Source organism: Moschus berezovskii, chromosome 9 (assembly GCF_049115385.1).
Source record: "Moschus berezovskii isolate FMDL1 chromosome 9, NW_MosBer_1.0, whole genome shotgun sequence".
NCBI classification, from domain to species: Eukaryota; Metazoa; Chordata; class Mammalia; order Artiodactyla; family Moschidae; genus Moschus; species Moschus berezovskii.
In genome coordinates this window covers 14,577,533-14,596,990 of record NC_142468.1, presented here as the reverse complement: position 1 = coordinate 14,596,990, position 19,458 = coordinate 14,577,533, and the positions used below count along the sequence as shown (strand labels likewise).

The window sequence follows — 19,458 nt, the reverse complement described above, 5'->3', positions numbered from 1 at the left end:
CTTCTTAGCACTCACCTCTTAAACACTTAACTGAATGTGTAATATGATACATTAACATGTGCCAAGCAGTCTTTCAGGCACTGATTATACAGTGAACAAAAAGAAATAATACTCTTTTGCCCTTGTGGAATTTATACTTTGGTGGAAGAAACAGGGAACAAGACACATGTATAAAGTATGTCAGTAGTGAAAAGTGCCAATGAAAACAAAAATCAAACAGAGAAGCAGGATGTAAAATGCTGGCGTCATGCTGAAACTTAGCTTGGACGGCCAGGGAACAATGAGGAAGAGAAAGCAAGGGAACCATTCACAAGACTACCTGGGGCAGAGCTTTCCTGGCAGGTGAACAGCAAGTGCAAAGGCATTGAGGCAAAAGCATACTTCCTTAGAGCCTTGACGGAAACGCAAAGAGACCAGTGTGCCTGGAGCAGAGGAGTGAGAGGCTAAGTAAGCAATAAATTATGCCTAGGTGATAAATTCAGTTCAGTTCAGTCGCTCAGTAGTGTCCAACTCTTTGCGACCCCATGAATCACAGCATGCCAGGCCTCCCTGTCCATCACCAACTCCCAGAGTTCACTCAAACTCATGTCCATCGAGTTGGTGATGCCCTCCAGCCATCTCATTCTCTGTCGTCCCCTTCTCCTCCCGCCCCCAATCTTTCCCAGCATCAGAGTCTTTTCCAGTGAGTCAACTCGTCACATGAGGTGGCCAAAGTATTGGAGTTTCAGCTTCAACGTCAGTCCCTCCAATGAACACCCAGGATTGATCTCCTTTAGAATGAACTGGTTGGATCTCCTTTCAGTCCAAGGGAATCTCAAGAGTCTTCTCCAACACCACAGACTGATAAAAAGGGGTGAAGTCTGAATTTCCTAATGGACCACAAAAGGGATATGCCAAAAAGAGGAACTGAGGATTAACTCCAAAGTTTTAAGCCTAAGCAACTGGAAGAAGAGAACTGTTATTCATGGAGATGGGGAAGACTGCTGGTTGATTAGAGAAGGGGATGTCAGCTCAGTTTTAGACACACAGAGTTTGAGGGGCCTATGTGGGGATGCCAAGTGGGCAGCTACCTACACAGTGTAGAGCCCAGTGAGGGAGACAGTGCTAGAGACATATATTTAGACATTATCATCATACAGAGGGGCACTGAAAACCAAAACAGCGGATGACATCACCAAGGGAGTGAGTACAGATGAGAAGAGGGGCTAAGCATGAAGCCTGCGCCACAACCTACATCCACACTGAGAAGTTGGGCAAATGACAAGGATGCAGTGGGAGAGGACAAGAAAAGACAGCCAGAAAGACAGGAGGAAAACCAGGCAAGCAGGTTCTGGAAACCGAGTGAGCAAAATGCTTCAGTAAGGAGGGAGTGATCAACTGGGTCAAATGCTGCTGCGAGGCCAAACAGGACGAACACTGAGAAAGGACTATCAGCTTTTGCAATACAGGAATTTGAAGTTTCAGTTGAAGTGGTGGGGCAAAATTTGGACTGGAGCAGGTTCAGTGGAGAGCAGAAAGAAAGACATTGCTACATCGAAGAACTCTGCTTTAAAAGAAGAAAGGAGCCGTAAATGAGAAAGGATCGAGAGAAGGTTTCTCCCTGCTGTGATACAGGACAAACAGAGACGAGGCTGACTCGGGAACCCCAGAGGCCGGCACTGACTCTGCAGTGAGCAGGAGCGGAGCACGGGCCTGTGCTCCTATGACAAGCTCTACTGGACAGCCACACTTCGGCAGAGAAGACCGTTTGTCTACATTTTCAGTCATCTACGACCAAAGATGCCATGGCATTTTCCAAATGCTTTAACGAGAAGCAACAAAACCAAAACATAGTTTGAAATCTAAGGAAACCTCAACACGGTTTCTTAAACTGGGATCTAAGAGCTGTTGAGGGCTTACAGGTAGTCTCTGGGACCTATGAATTTTATTATTGTTTTTAAACTTTATCATAATAAGCATTTTGAAATCAGTTTGCCAGTTTGACACTGCAACGTTACTCTATTTAAACTTCGAATGACTGAGGACAGGGGATAGGACACCTGTTTTTTAAACTTCCACATTCTGAGTTAATAGTAAAAAAACAGTTCCAAACAGCTGAATGAAAAGAACAGCTAAATAAAGAAACAGAGACCTCAAGATTCAAAAGTCAAAAAAACTTCCTAAAAAAGCTACATTGTTGCTAAGCAAAAAAGCCTAATAGGTGACAGGGAAACTCTTGCAAACCTAGCTACATCACTAGTGCGAAAGGGGAAAGTGTTAACATTCAATAAAACTCTTTAAAAAGGTTTATTCTGGATTTAGATTCCCAGTGAGAAATCCCTAGAAGAAATAAAGACAGATGACTACTCTATATGATGAAATATGATTTGGCAATAAAAAGAATGAATAACTGAAATACTACACCATGGGGCTTCCCTGGTGGCTCAGACAGTAAGGAATCTACCTGTGATGCAGGAGACAGGAGTTCGATCCCTGGGTAGGGAAGATCCCCTGGAGAAGAGAATGACACCCCACTCCAGTACTCTTGCCTGGAGAACCCCATGGACAGAGGAGCCTGGTGGGCACAGTCCACGGGGTTGCAAAGAGTCAGACACACGGAGCGACGAACACTTTTTTCACTTTTTATACATGGATGAATTTCAAAAACATCCCAAATGAAAGAAGCCAGACAAAAAATTACACACTATATGATCCCATTTATATGAAATGTCTAGAGATGGAAAGTAGGTTAGTGGCTACTGAGCATGGGCTGAGGGAGGAAGGGAGATTGTTATTGGATATGGGTTCCTTTTTCAGATAATGAAAATGCTCTAAGATTAGCTTATGGTGCTGGCTGTACATTTTCTGTAAATAGTAATAAAAATCATTCAACTGTACGTTTTAAACAGGTGCCCTTCATGGTGTATAAATTATATCTCAATAAAGCTGTTCAAAAAAAAACAAACAAACAGGCAGAGGACTTCCTTGGAGGTTCAGTGGTAAAGTATCCCCCCTGCCAATGCAGGAGACACAGGTTCGATCCCTGATGAGGGAAGATCCCACATGCTGTGGGGCAACTGAGCCCGTGCTCTGGAACCTGAGCTGCAGCCCACGTACCACAGCTACTAAAGTACTGAGCTCACATGCCACAGCTACTAAAGCCCTAGAACCTGTGGTCCCCAACAAGAAAAGCCACACAACGAGAGGCTCGAGTACTGCAACTGGAGAGCAGCCCTTGTGGTAACGAAGACCCAGCACAGACAAAATTAAATGAATAAATAAGCATTAAAAAAAAAAGTGTTGGATAATGAACAAGGGCCTCCTGTAGACCACACGGAACTCTGGCCCAATGTTACGTGGCAGCCTGGATGGGAGGGGAGTCTGGGGAAGAATGGATACAAGTATGCATATGGCTGAGTCCCTTCGCTGTTCACTTCAAACTATCACGACACTGTTAACTGGCGATGTGTGCTGTGCTTAGTCGCTCAGCTGTGGCCGATTCTTTGCGACCCCATGGACTGCAGCCGGCCAGGCTCCTCTGTCCATGGGGATTCTCCAGACAAGAATACTGGAGTGGGTTGCCACTTCTTTCTCCAGGTAATCTTCCTGATGCAGTGACTGAGCCTGTGTCTCCAGCACTGTAGGCAGATTCTTTACCGCTGAGCCACCAGGGAAACCCATGTGGTAACTACCCACCATAATTTGCTCCTGACTTCTAGGTATTTGCTATTTAGATGTTGGAACATTTTTATTAACTCAAGCTTTTACTGTATCTATCACATACATGTTTCTGAACTACTAGCTTCACCTAATAAGAAATCAGACTGAGAAAAACACATTTTCATCCAAAACACCACCAATAACAGAGAATCAAGCAGCAAAGAATTTCAACAATTTTATGCAAGTTATGTAAAACAGAACACAGTTATGCAAAACTCACCTTTACTACCATGACTGTGTGGTTCATTTCTACCCAAAGCAACAAAGAAAGAAGAACTAACATAAATAGTTTAAGCGGGCTCTCTTTTGTAATGGAATGAGGGAAAAAATAAGGATATGGTAACAAGCACCACTCAGGGAAACAAGAAAGTAACAATTTTATATTTGCATTTTACGATCCTAAGCAAGCACTTTCCCTCCCCTCTTTGCAATGCCAACACTTTAAAAATAGCCTATTCCTCTCACTACATCTAATCCAGCGTAAGAAGACACACCCGATCTACCATAAAGCCAAATAAGCCTTCCTTCCCTTCTAAAAGCTGAACTGTTACAAGAAAATGGCAGAATTCAGGTTTTAGCTACTAATGTCATCTACTATGAAAATCCTACTGAAATGGATTTGAATGACTCAGTACGGTCGTCCCACGAACAAACTCTATAGGTAAATGTCCCCTCTGTTCTACATACTTCCTCCTGTTACTTCCTTCAAGAATTATTTCCTGATTTACCCTATGCTACTCAGCTTACTTTTTTGTTCTACATCTGCATACAATCCAAGTATTATTTATCTGCACGGTGCTTTGCAAAGGCCCACAATTTTGAAGTGTTTATGTTTCCTCAACAGAATCAGATTTAAGAGGAAAATCTACATGTTCCAATCCTTCTACACAAAGTGAAGTACACACATAGGCAATCCCAATGCTTCGAAATAGTCAATTCACCCTCTGGAGACGTGAAACAAGTTCTAAGACAGGGTCCTCCATCACAAAGGAGTTCAGATGCATCCCCGCGGGTTCATCTGCTCTCCCGTCACACCGTGAGAGCGCGCGCACCAGCTGTGCACACTCTTCAGTCACTCCCCTCCTCAAAACTGCCTACCAGACATTCGAACACAGCTTCTCACACGTGCACTTTCCAGGCTCTCCCAAACATTCCCCGTGCCTCTGCCTACACTTCTACCTGCTCAGCAGCAAAGCTCTCTATACCACAATCGGCGCTCCCCCAACTCCCACCTGTACATGCCAATCATTAGGTTGGCATAGTGTACAGACATAAGAGGTCCCTGTAGATAAAAGATTTTCTAGTCTGAATAGTCAGTGAATAAAACTTTAGTTCCCACAAGTCACCACCAGCACCACCAACTCAGTCTAATAAGGAAGATATTGGTTTGTACATTAGTCATCCTGGTACTGTAACAACACAGGAAGTAGACAGTAAGCTAATAACCTATAGTGGGTAAACCAAACCTGAGGGGCGTGAAAAATCAGTACTGTGATGCACCCTACCAGAAAGCCTACTTGGGATATACATGGGCGGGGGGGAGTGAATAAGAAATTTAAGCTGTTCTAGTTTTAATGATGAAAATTAGTCTGGCATTCAGAGCTCCTAGAGTTCAGAAGGCAGGGTTTTGCTTGCGTTAGATAGGGCAACAAGGAAGGGCAGCTTGTGGCTCTGGGGCTGGAGAGGGGACAGCACGGTTGAGCTGAGAAGAGGGCCTGGCTCCTGAGCTCTTGCAGCTGCAGGATCCTCAGCCCCCATGCTGACCAGTTTCCGCCTCCTAGGGGCCTGGGACGCCCTTTCCTCCCCCGTGCTTCCCGATGCCGAGCCTGTGCCCCGCGCCCGCCGCCCGCTCCCAGTGCCACCGCCCGTCTCTGTGCTGGTCTCGCCGCCGCCACGCTGCCTCGCTCCTCTGACGCCCCAGGAAAGCGAGAGGCTCGGGGGCCACAGGCGCCCAACTCCCGAATCCCTTCTCTGATGGACCACATGCCCTGGCCTGGAGGGCCGCCCTCTATGCTTCACACGTGAGAACACACAAGTTTGCTTTTTGCAAGATCGGACATTATTTCACTCTATTTATTTTTTCAATGGAAAAATGAAAAAAAAATAAAAGCCTTTATTATGGGAAAAAGAAAATCATTTTAAATCGTTTATCATTTTAAATAATAAAATCGAAAAACTTAAAAAATGCCCATAATGAAAATTTTGGTTTGGGAAAGAACATACTGTTGTTCCTTAGTACAAGACAACTTAGGCTTTGTTTGTTTGTATTTTATTGGAGTATAGTTGATTTACAACAATTTTTTAAAGAGTTGTATATTATATTTAACTATGTATATTATACTTAACTATAGAGAAAAGTGAAGTGAGGGGAAAGAGAGTCTCCCAGAGACAGTCATTACATCTCTGTTTACCATGACTAAAACAAGATTGCTTTCCATGGAAACAGAGTAGCTCAGTCACATTCTGCTTCCGGGTTTGTGTTTTTGGGGAGCAGAGGTGATCTGTGAACAAGACAGGCGTGTCCAACATGTCTATGACAAAACACAACACGCGTTCTGAAGACCACGATCGTTCCTGAAGACTGCAGACACAACTTAGAATACCATGTGGTGTTGTGAACAGAAAGGGCACGGCTTCAGGCTCTTCACAGACCTGCCTCCACAAGCTAGCTCTAACAGCACATATCTGGGGAAACAGTACTTAACCTGTGAACTGCAGCTTTCTTAGCCATAAGTAAGTATATATTCTTGCGACGATGAAATGATGTTAAATGCTTTGATTTCTGTGACTTTACCTTTGTCCTCACTTTCCTTGTGGAATGTTTTCATTTAACTGCATCTAGATTATTATTATTTTTTTTATTTTAACGTATACCCAAATGCCTAAAGAAAAAAAAAGAGTGAAAACAGCAAGATAAGAGGCTTCCGTTTACAGAACTGAAGACTGACAATTACCTTCTGCTCCTCTCTTTCGGTTGCATGGTGACACTTTTCAATTCTCCAGTGCCTCAAGAAATCTCGAAGATATCCAAAGAGAGTCAGGACACCATACCCCACATAAGTAAGCACAGCAACCAGCATTGGCGTTTCTTCAAAACCTTCGTTAAAGGGTCTTTTATACAGTCCTCCATTTTGTGTAACATGATGTATCTAAAAGGGAATTAAAAATGTTTATTTCAGTCATGGTAAGAAAAAGATTACTACTTAAACTCTGAGTCCCTACAGATGTGTAACCTTCAGAACTCTCAAGGTAATTGTCAAAAAAATAAAACAATCCAAACATCCACTAAGTTCTAAGCAGGGCATAATTTTTTTCAATGGAAGTAAGTTTTAAGTTATTTATACTTCAGCTGAACAGCAAAGAGAAACAAGGGAAGGAGGACTGTCTAAGAAAAATGCTTAACACTGATTTCTATCATTTGATTTTACGAAAGAGATCCTAAAATGGTATAGTTGGAGAATGCATAATTTTCTTTGTTCTAATGAAGAAAATAGAAATGGACAAAGAGAATGCCTGTTCTGAAAATAGCATATTAGCTTACAAATAATCAAAAGTAAATTCAGTTTTAGAATAAAACATTCATAAATCTTTTACTAGCTTATATTCTTAAAGTCATCAAGCCACAGCACTTCAAATAATTATCACCACAAGGCCCTATGAAAACACATAGTTTACGCTGGCCTTTGTTGTTCGTGCTAACACAAATGAATTATGTGCAGAAGTAAAATGCTTACATAAGAGGGATCCAGCACTGTAGACAGCAAAAAGAAAGCGAAATCTAACACAAGGGGAAAACTGTTCGAGTGACCTGTGACAGTCCTGAAATCATTCTGTTCTCCCTCATCCTGACGGAGTGACTCTCCAAACACTGTAAGATTACGCCTGCTGCTGCTGCTGCTGCTGAGTTGCTTCAGTCGTGTCCGACTCTGCGCGACCCCACATACGGCAGCCCACCAGGCTCCCCCGTCTCTGGGATTCTCCAGGCAAGAACACTGGAGTGGGGTGCCATTTCCTTCTCCAACGCATGAAAGGGAAAAGTGAAAGTGTAGTCACTCAGTCGTGTCTGACTCTTCGCGACCCCATGGACTGCAGCCCACCAGGCTCCTCCATCCATGGGATTTTCCAGACAAGAGTACTGGAGTGGGGTGCCATTGCCTTCTCCAAGATTATGCCTAGCTTCCTTTTTTTAGGGATATCCAAATTTTAACACATAAACACCAACATACTATACTTTTGATCTCATAGGTGAAAACTTTTTACTCTTTGTTCAATTTTAATTGAAATGCTGCTTTAGAGTAAATTTCCACTGAAGTAGTTTGTACGTACTTTTAATCTTAACTCTGAAACAACCAACTGCTGTGAGGATAGTCAATCACAATTTCAGTTCAGTTCAGTCGCTCAGTCGTGTCCGACTCTGCAATCCCATGGACTGCAGCACGTCAGGCTTCCCTTTCCATCACAATTTACCAGGAACATGTATTTTCAATTGAGCACTGTACTAGAGTTAAGAATTCCAAAGGAATAGAAGACTCTTTCTTGGACTCTCAGGCAACCTGATCCAAGGACTAAATATATTTTAGATGAATGTATCCTGGGAATGTTAGCTTGAGAAAGCTACTAGAATGCTACAAGTCAGAACACTTTGGGAAGAAATTACTGAATTTGATGGAGGAAAGATATTGCATAGGCGAGATACATGGAATCTGTTGGTACTAATTCAATTTGGTGCCTAAAGAACTTCTGAAAACTATTCATAAAACTGACTTAGGTCTTTATCAATCTCTTCCCCAGAGGTGGAAGTCTGTGTTAACATCTAGTGCGTAGTAAACTTTTATGCAGGAGCAAAGCTGCAATGTGTTTAGAACAGAATAGTTAAAAATAAGTCAATATTTGAAGATTAAAAAAATGTTTAAAATACCATGCAAGCAAGCTATTAAGCTGGACAAAGCAAAATCACGATCATTTAAAACACAAGAAAAATAACATCCTGATTCTTAAAAAAAAAAACTATAAAAATATTTTGCCGTAGGAACACTGTTTGAATACCAGCAGCTAACTCATCTTTTAACTCTGAAATTGTTGGAATTGTTTTTTCTCAATAGAACATATGAATAAAAAGTAAGGCAATTTTCAGAGCTCCTATGTCTCTTAACAATTGTGTGCAGATACATATGCCAGGAATGCTGTGGGTGGATCTCTTTAAAAAAGATATTTCCCTTTATTTTCAGGCACACCCAAACCAGCAAGACCATGTAAATTTACACAGTTGGCTGGACTGAGCATGAAGCAGGAAGCTGAATCCTTAGTTTGCTTTGAAATACTGTGTGATTCTCTCACAGCTTCATTTAATAAAATTAAATGCATTTTAATGAACTGAGATTCAACTGTGAAGCAACTTCTATAATGTGGCCTCAGTCAAAGCACATGTGTGTGAGTCGCTCAGTTCTACCCAACTCTTTGTGACCCCGTGGACTGTAGCCCGCCAGGATCCTCTGTCCATGGGATTCTCCAGGCAAGATTATTAAGGCAAGAATACTGGAGTGGGTTGCCAGTTCCTTGTCCAGGGGATCTTCCCAACCGAGGGATCCAACCCACGTCTCCCACATTGCAGGCAGATTCTTTACCATCTGAATGCTAAATATGAACTCTGACGTGATTCAAATAAAAACAATGGTGTTATCACCCTATTTGTGTATAATATTCCATAAGGGAAAGCACCAGGTTGATTTCTGTTCACTGTACAACCAGCACTCAGGATAGGATTTATTAAGTGCTAACAACATCAGAAAACTTAAGATCGTGGCGTCCAGTCCCATCACTTCATGGGAAATAGATGAGGAAACAGTGGAAACAGTGAGAGACTTTATTTTGGGGGGGGCTCCAAAATCACTGCAGATGGTGACTGCAGCCATGAAATTAAAAGCCACTTGCTCCTTGGAAGAAAAGTTATGACCAATCTAGACAGCATACTACAAAGCAGAGACATTATTTTGCCAACAAAGGTCTGTCTAGTCAAAGTTATGGCTTTTCCAGTGGTCATGTATGGATGTGAGAGTTGGATCATACAGAAAGCTGAGTGCCGAAGCATTGATGCTTTAGAACTGTGGTGTTGGAGAAGACTCTTGAGAGTCCCTTGGACTGCAAGGAGATCCAACCAGTCCATTCTAAAGGAAATCAACCTTGAATATTCACTGGAAAGACTGATGCTGAAGCTGAAACTCCAATACTTTGGCCACCAGATGCAAAGAATCGACTCATTTGAAAAGACCCTGATGCTGGGAAAGATTGAAGGTGGGAGGAGAAGGGGATGACAGAGGATGAGATGGTTGGATGGCATCGCCAACTCAATGGACATGAGTTTGGGTAAACTCTGGGAGTTGGTGATGGACAGGGAGGCCTGGTGTGCTGCAGTCCATGGGGTCGCAGAGTCAGACATGACTGAGCTACTGAACTGAAAAAACATGACTTTTAGAACAGAGGTGCCTGGTGGGCTACAGTCTATGGGATCGCAGAGTTGGATGTGACTGACTGAGCACACACAGGAGGACCTTGGGCAGAATGTTAGGGGCTGAGTGTTTGTGTTTCTGCCCCCATTCAGATGTTAAAGGCCTAAGTCTTTCTGTGTGAAGGTATCTGAAGGCTGGGCCTTTGGGGGATAGATGTGTTTAGGTCCCAAGGGTGGGGCCCTTTTGATGTGACCGTGTTCAGTCGTTTCCAACTCTTTATGACCCCATGAACTGTAGCCTACCAGGCTCCTCTGTCCACGGGGTTTTCCAGGCAAGAATACTGGAGCAGGTTGCCATTTCCTCCTCCAGGGGACCTTCCCAGACCAGGGATCTAACCCGAGACTCTTTTGTCCCCTGCACTGGCAGGTGGATTCTTTACCACTGTGCCACCTGGGAGGCCCTTGATGTGATTGTTGTTGTTTAGTTACTAAGTCATGTCCAACTCTTTAGCAACCCCATGGACTGTAGCGTGCCAGGCTCCTCTGTCCATGGGATTTCCCAGTAATCCCAAGAATACTGGAGTGGGTTGCCATTTCCTTCTCCAGGGGATCTTCCCAACCCAAGGATCGAACCTACATCTTCTGCATTGGCAGGCAGATTCTTTACCACCAGGGAAGCCCATCTGATCTTAGAAGAAGAGCAGGCAGAGATCTCCACTGAGGAAAGGCCATGTGAGCATACTATGAGAAAGTGCTTGTCTTCAAGCCAGGAAGAGAGGGTCCTCAGGAAGAGGGTCCTCCCTAAGAACTGAACCTGCCAGTATCTTATCTTGGACTTCCCAGTCTCCAGAATAGAGAGAAACAAATATCTGTTGTTTAAGCCACCCTATCTATGGTATTTTGTTAGAGAAGCTTGAGTTGAGAGAGAGGTAAAGGGACATAATGCATATAACCTACTCTCAACTGGTTCAGGAAAAAAGAAGGGTGTGTGTTTGTATGGAGAGAGAGAATAATAGGGAATTTTCTTCATGAACCATTTGTGAGTCAGCAGCAGTTATAATGTACCTTTATCTTTTAGTACTTCAGTGCATATTTCTAAAAACAAAGACGTCCTCTTACCTAACTACAGGACAATTATCAAAATCAGGAAATTGCTAGAATACTAATATGGACTTTATTTAGATTTTGCTAATTGTCCTAAGAGTGTCTTTTGTAGCAAAAGAAAGATTTTGATAATGTATTGCATTCTCTCTTTCTTTTCAGAAAAGAAAAAAAAAGGGGGGTTTCACTGTAAAATAACTAGAAGGAATAATCCTGAGCAGAGGTTTCAAGAATCCCATAAAAGCAAACAAAGCAACTATGTAATGAAGCAATAATGAGGAAGTAATTACTGGAAAATGGAACCTTACATTTCTGATATAAACACAAAATCACAGAAGCATGATTTCTTTTAAAGCAAACACACACATTCCCGCTGAACATGACAGCAGGATGACAGGACCTGCCTTATCACCACAGAACGTGCCCACCTGGCGGAGAGCTTGGGACAGACATTATTTTAAAAACTAAAGTTCAATATGAACCACCCATTATGCCTCAACAATCAAAGGACTGTTATGTCTTTTCTTTTAAATGAACCCTATTCATTTCCAGTGATGTGCTGTGCTGTTCCTTAAAAATCAGTTCTGCTGAAATGGTCTTTTCTTGGAATTTTCCTGCAATGTACTAGCCTCTCTCTACTGCCTACCACACATACTAGAGAAAATAGTTTGGAGCTTTACGCCCATCACACAAGCTATGCCACACTCTGAACGTGTTGTTTCCAGAAGTGTCCTCATTTTGAAAAGCAGGGAGTCCACGTTTTTTTTCTTCTTGAAATCAGGATGAATTCCTGATTTCTTGTTGGTTAGTATCTCAGATGGAATGGACTAAGAAACACTTCCAGAGCCAGCTGTGTTTCCACATTCCCGTATTCCTCTTGCAAACTCCAAGTATGTACGCTCTGCTGCTTTCAGCCTGCGGCTCCCCGTGCACCCTGTGCAGTGGCGCTCGGCACAGGAGTTGCTACCGGCACCCACTACCCACACCTCTGCAGCACTCCTCTGTCTCCAGATAAGCATCAAGGTACAACTGATGAGTGTAACAAGAGATCGTGTGCCAGGGCGGGGCTGAGGTCTTCCCTGAGGTCTCTTCCGCCTCTAATGTGTTCTGGGCCTGGAACACAGTGCTTGCCACCGTGGCTTTGTAGTGGGTGCAAACTGGAAAGGCCACCAGAGTCACATCGGTCTCCCTTTTCTGGGAATATTCCCTCACACCAGGGGTGGGCGCCTGGTGGTCACACCTGTGCAGTAGGACCTGATTTCCTGGCTCACAACTGGCTGGCACAGGGGTAGGCACAAAATGAACCCTGTTAACTCTCTCACGTGGGGATTTAAAATTTCACTGGTGAAGGAGTCTGAAGAGCACTGGACCGCCAACATCCTGGGGAAAAGGTCCACAACTAGCTGCAGGGAGTAACTCCCAAGCACTGTGTTACTTCCTATCATTTTACCTTTTCTGAGTGGCTCATCAATGCCTCCCCACTCCCTCCTTTTGATTTTGCTTGTATACTCATCATCCTGACAGTAAGTCGCCTTTTTGTTCAGTGAGAGTCAGTTGCTATCAACTGAAAGAAATATAACAGACACAGAATCTGTGTTAAAAATATTTTTTGAACTTTTTTCCTGCACTTACTAAAATAGTTTTTTGTATGTTGGCATAGCCTGAAAACTTTTAGGGCTTTAGTAAATTTTAAAAACTGGCTCCCACGTTATCAATTCTGTGCATTTGTAATACTGCTTACGATCTTATCTAGGAAAAGGGATACCTGGCTCAACATTGGAAGTACTCATTTCTCTACATTAAGGGACATCAGATTCTAACTGCCTGCTGTAAGTAACCTCTCCCTACATTCTCATTAATACGCATGACGACACACTCCCAAAAAGGGGGGAAAGTCAGAACTAGCATTTTTTTTAAAGGGCAACAAATCAAAGAGGCCATAAATCACAATTCAGATAATATTTGTCTGCTAAGTTTGTCTAACTACAGAGAATATGCTCATCACCATTAAATAGGACTAATTTTCCACAGCATAAAAATCACAAAACAAAGGGCAAGTAATAGGTTATTTAACAAGATTTTAAGGAAACTGGAAGTGGAGCCTGGGAGCCTTGATGTGAGCAATGAAGTCAAGCCTGGATCCGGAGCTGGATGAGATCAAGTCGGGCTCGCTGGTTGGTTAACCGGTCAGCTCCACCCGGGCTGCCTTTTGGGCAGCCCCAGCCCAACTACTCAGGGTTATCATCCAGCTATGGTGGGCAACCAGGACCCACAGCCACCCCTTTGCCCCGTGGAGCCGACAATGGCCCAGTACCAGGCTCCCAGCAGACCCCTCCCCTACCTTCCCCAGGAGCACCTCCGGCCTCAACAGCACAGAGCCCTTGTGGCCAGACAGCCTAGGGCCAGTTTAGCCAAGAAGATGAACAAAATGGGCCAAGCTCCACTGTCCAGATGCACAGGAGCCTTGGGTCTCAGCCATCTGGGCTGACACTGGCGGTCAGCCAGCCAGCTCGCTTCAGCCCTCTGGCCCTCCCCCGACAAAGGCACAGGTGACTGCTCACCTGGCTGGAATACTGATCGGCAGGGCTGTGGCCCTCCCACTGTGAGGCTAGGCTATGGCCCACCAACATCACTGCCCCTCAGCATCAGGAAGGTTCCCTAACCCTGGTCTGCATGGCTCCTATCCTCAGGGCCACCCTGGGGCCCAGCTTCCCTAGCAATCTGTCCCACTACGGGCCTCCAGCTTCACACTCTGAGCTGGACAGAGTCTGAGGGGGAGGGGACAGCCAGAGCCAGCCCAGTCAAGTGTGCTCCCCTCCCTCAAGCTCTGTCCTCTAGCATCCAAACGACTGGCCCCCAGGACCACAACCACCCACACACTCTTCCCAGAAGCTAGGCTACCAGCTGCAACAAAACGGTTCCTGTGGACCAGCCAGGGGCCTCGGACCAATTATAGAAGTCCCTACCCAGGAGCAGCCACTTTCGTATGTATGGATGTGAGAGTTGGACTGTGAAGAAAGCTGATCGCCAAAGAATGGATGCTTTTGAACTGTGGTGTTGGAAAAGACTCTTGACAGTCCCTTGGACTGCAAGGAGATCCAACCAGTCCATTCTAAAGGAGATCAATCCTGGGTGTTCATTGGAAGGACTGATGCTAAAGCTGAAACTGCAATACTTTGGCCACCTCATGCGATGAGTTGACTCACTGGAAAAGACTCTGATGCTGGGAAAGGTTGGGGGCGGGAGGAGAAGGGGACGACGGAGAATGAGATGGCTGGATGGCATCACCGACTCTGTGGACATGAGTTTGAGTGAACTCCGCGAGTTGGTGATGGACAGGGAGGCCTGGCATGCTGTGATTCATGGGGTCGCGGAGAGTCGGACACGACTGAGCGATTGAACTGAACTGAACCCAGGAGCAGCCACTTTCGTAAGGCAGCCAGGGCTTCCCGACTACTGCTTCCTAAGTGCCTGGACCCTGATGCCATCCCAAGCCCTATTGAGGTTACTGAGATGACAGGAACAATCGGGGATCAGCGCCATCTGTTACTGGAGTATGGGGCCAGGTGCCACCCTTAGTCACCATCAACCTCCTGGTGAATGACCAAGGGAATGCAAGCCCCCGATACATCCGATGCACAGCCTACACTACCCCGTGCCCATCTGACATGGGTAAGGCTCAGGTGTCCCGGCAGCTGTCATCAGGCCGCTGGCAAGGCTGCCCCCAAAGGAGGCTTCACTGTGTAACACTGACCACGGGGAACCGGGCTCTTTGCGCTGCAATCACTGCAAACCATGTATGTGCCCTTCATGCAGTTCCTTGAGGGAGGGAAAAGCTTCCAGTGCTACTCCTGCAGCTGTATCAATGATGTTCCCCACCCTAGCCCCAGTGTTTTCAACATCTGGCTCATACAGGCAAATGTGTGGGTGCTTATGATGATCTTGAGCTATTCCTGGGCTCTTACGGATTCTTGGTCACTGTGGATGACTGCAAGAACATCACGTTCCCCACGACTCTTGCCTTCATCTTCATGACTGACGTCTCCTATAATGGCACCAGGAGTGGTCTTGTTAGGCTCCTCTGTGAGCAGCCCAAGGTGCTGTTAGACTTTCTTCCTAGGGAGGGTGCGGCAGAAGAGTCAGCGATCCCCGTTGGCTTTGTCACCTGTACTAAGGTGCTCCACCTGTACCATGCGGAGAGCTCCCTGGCCCAGCCACAGATGACAGTTGTATCCCATGTGGGTAATATGCTGGATGGCTTCCTGGTCAATGTCAATGAGTCTCGGGCAGTTCAGTTCAGTTCAGTCGCTCAGTCGTGTCCGACTCTTTGAAACCACATGAATCGCAGCACACCAGGCCTCCCTGTCCATCACCAAGTCCCAGAGTCTACTCAAACTTATGTGCATCGAGTCGGTGATGCCATCCAGCCATCTCATTCTCTGTCGTCCCCGTCTCCTCCTGCCCCCAATGCCTCCCAGCATCAGAGTCTTTTCCAGTGAGTCAACTCTTCACATGAGGTGGCCAAAGTATTGGAGCTTCAGCAGTAGCATCAGTCCTTCCAATGAACACCCAGGATTGATCTCCCTTAGAATGGACTGGTTGGATCTCCCTGCAGTCCAAGGGACTCTCAAGAGTCTTCTCCAACACCACAGTTCAAAAGCATCAATTCTTCGGCGATCAGCTTTCTTCACAGTCCAACTCTCACATCCATACATGACCACGGGAAAAACCATAGCCTTGACTAGACGGACCTTGGTTGACAAAGTAATGTCTCTGATTTTTAATATACTATCTAGGTTGGTCATAACTTTCCTTCCAAGGAGTAAGCGTCTTTTAATTTCATGGCTGCAATCAGCATCTGCAGTGATTTTGGAGCCCCAGAAAATAAAGTCTGACACTGTTTCCACTGTTTTTCCATCTATTTCCCATGAAGTGATGGGACCAGATGCCATGATCTTTGTTTTCTGAATGCTGAGTCGACCTTTTCACTCTCCTCTTTCACTTTCATCAAGAGGCTCTTAGTTCCTCTTCACTCTCTGCCCAGAGGCTCTAGGCAGACTGAATAACAGAGAGGACAGGAAGCTCATCAGGAGACAAGACTGTTTCAGCCTCAGGCGGGTGCCTATCGGACCCTGGCCAAAGAACTTGTGGCCCAAGGCTCTGGTGCAGACCTCGCCCTCTTCCGGAGTCTGTGTGTGGGCATGGCGATGCTCTCTGCAGTACCCCGGCTCGCTGGCGGCTCTCTGTTAACACACCTGCTTTCAGGTGAAGCATGACCAGCAGCAGCTCCTTAGTGACCAGAATCAGGATCTAGAGAAGGTCACTGGTTTTGACTGCGGGTCCAGACAAGCACTAATGTCTACGCTGTAGATTTCTCTGGGGCTTTCTACATGAGTGACACAACAGATGTGGGGCTGGATGGGGACAAGATGGTGACTGGGGGTTTAAGCATAACGTTTGACTCAATGAGGGGAGTGGAGCCCTGCGGTGTGCCCTGCTCTACCCCGGCTGTGCAGAGCAGCGTTGGTTCTGCATCCACAGCCTGGGGCAGGGAGGGGCGGGGCGGGGCAGTGGGGCGGGATTCTGAACAGCCCTGTGAAGATTATTCCTAAGGCTCTCATCTGTGCCCAGATGCTGGCCTGTTACAGAAAGAACTGTGCGAGCTCCTCCTCTGTAGGACAGTTGATCCTTTCCCAGGGCATGAAGCTGCTCCCAGTTCAGTTCAGTTCAGTCGTGTCCGACCCGAAGCTGCCCCCAGTATACCTGAACTCTGTGTTGAAGAGTGACGTCCTGGAGCTGAGGTCACTAATGATGACCGTGCCCAAGTCCGAAGGCTGGTTACCTCCATGGACGTGGCTGAGACCGATGTCTTGTTCCATCCTCAGCCACTACTGCTGACAAAGTCTCCCGTTGAGAATACCACTAAATCAGTATCTGGAGCATCTAGAGTGTCTAAGCAACAGGGGTCTGTATTTGCTGGAGAATGGGCTCAACCTCTTCCCTGGAGGGAGCAACTGTCCAGCAGGGTGTTGTCCAGAGCTTCTTCAGCCTCCTTCAGTGAGGCCACCAGGGGTCGGATGTTCTGCCAGTTTGGGATAATCTGCTGTCCAAGGAGGCGCGAGGCCTCAGTGATGGTCTGAGGGCACAGAGATGACAGTACATGAAGCTTATCGCAGTGAGACGAGAGGACAAGCTGGAGGTGCAGTGCAAACACCTCCCAGTGAAAAACAAGAGCCTGAGCGGGGGAGGATCCCATGAGGACCTTCTCTGTCACAGGCACAGGAGGTTCGGGCAGCAACTGGGCTAGAGCACGTGGGTAAACAGCGCAGGGTCCAGGCCAGCCTCCAGAGAGCACCCCAGGACAGCAGCTCCACAGCTGGCAAGTCACACAAGCTGACCTTAAATGAAGCGTAAGGGACACCTTCTTTCTTGGCTCAAGTACCTGACCACTCTGTCATGCCTTGCTGTTGGAAGGGGCCCTTATCCCCTTACATTACCCTCCTTTTCCTGCTAATCCTGTTGTGAGGAATGCAGTTTCTCAGCTCACTGTATGTGATTTGGTGTTGGGGGATTTGGAGCCACCCAGACCCTCACAATATTACATGTCCCTTTGGACCAGCCTCCAAGAAGAGAAGGGCAGGCAAGGAGAGTAGGGATCCCAGGGAGAAGGGCTGCTAATTCAGCTGTTTCATCAACAAACTTGCTATGCTCGGGATAAACACACACACAGGTGCACAAGGGCAGGGTGTAAACCACAGAGAGTGGAGAGAAAGTGGTCAGTCTTCTAGGGTCTAGACGTCAACAACCAACTCGGTCACTGAGGGGGGTTGACCAGCTTTCTTGCGCGGCGTCCATGGCTTGTTCTTTCTCCTACAGTGACTGGTGATCCCTTGGTGGATAGAGGCACATTATCAGACACAAATGGGCCTGGGAACAGAGCTGCAAAACGTATTGAGACCTGGGAGAGGTATCAGCCTCCTTTCCAGATGCAGAGGCCCCAACACTGGACACTTCTGCAGGAAGCCTCGTCATCAACTTGCAGTACCTCATGGAACCAGCCCACATCTCACTCTGAGCTCCCGCTGGAAACACCGCTCTCCAAGCTGGAGGCTGATGGGGAGAAAAGCAGAGGTGGCCGGTCCTTCCTGCCAGGACACAGTCTCTCCACAGGCTTCGGTACTGACAGAGAGCCTGATGGTTATCTTCCAGCCAAACCTGGCGGGGGCAGGACAAGGGCTGGGCTTGACAGAGACCAGGTTTGCCTGCTCCCAGCCTGGGATACTCCTGCTCTGGACCTCCCATTCCTCGTCATTAGTTTATTTTTCAATGTATCTTCAATTTGTAAAGAAATAAAATTAAGACGTAGGGAATTCCCTGGTGGTCCAAGGGCTGCAGAGCAGCTAAAAATATAAAGTTAAAAAAAAAAAAGATTTTAAGAAAACTGATTGTTTAGAAGAGGAAAAAAAAAAAAAAGACACTCCAGTTAGAGGTTTTCCTTCTACCATACTGCAGAAGAAACAGCTAAGTGGCCCCCTGTATACATTCTCTTTAAATTCCCGTTAGCGATAGACGTTCTTCAGTTTTCTCTGGGCACAAGGCTACCCAGCTACATACCACATTCCCCAATCTCTCTTGGAGCAAAAGACAGCCGTGTGAGGAATTCAGGCCAATAGGAAGTGAACAGAAATGATGGGTACAGCAGGGCTGGAGTACATCCTTTAAAACAGCAAGTGCTGCCTTCCCTCCACTTTCTCACCTCTCTGCCTGTGGTCTAGAATGTGGATGTGGTTGAAGACGTTAACTGAAGAACAGCACCCTTAAAGGCTGCAAGACAACAAAGATTAGATCCCACGCCCGACCTATTCAGGACTACCTACCTCCCAATTTTACGAACAGGCCGTCTCGACCGTATTTATTTAAACGTCACACAGCAACAAAAACAAAACAAAAAAATCAAAAACAACACTGAGACTTTTGCTTCCAAGTTGCAGTTAATAGGTAGAGCCAAGCCATCACTTTCACAGAAAACCTAGATAAAACTATATAGATTACTCAAAACAAGAAGTAGTTTTAAAGACAATGAGAAACTGTTTCCCACACAAAGAGAACAAGGTGAACTAAGATTCCAGAGAGGGAAGAGCCTTTCCTCAGTGAGCTAAAATCACTGGTCATTTTCTCTCCTCACGGCATTCACAGAATCTGATCATCAAGAG

The 19,458-nt window shown here is 45.9% G+C and overlaps 1 protein-coding gene and 1 pseudogene across 1 annotated transcript in view; one reads left to right on the top strand and one right to left on the bottom strand.

Moving 5' to 3' along the window:
* Positions 1–19,458, bottom strand: part of SPTLC2 (serine palmitoyltransferase long chain base subunit 2) — an 87,186-nt gene that overhangs the window by 55,904 nt on the left and 11,824 nt on the right. The window contains exon 2 of the mRNA XM_055437499.2: positions 6,654–6,848. Within this exon, the coding sequence (XP_055293474.1) occupies positions 6,654–6,848 (195 nt within the window). The remainder of the gene's footprint in view (positions 1–6,653; positions 6,849–19,458) is intronic.
* LOC148776395 (protein transport protein Sec24C-like) lies at positions 13,397–17,552 on the top strand (annotated as a pseudogene).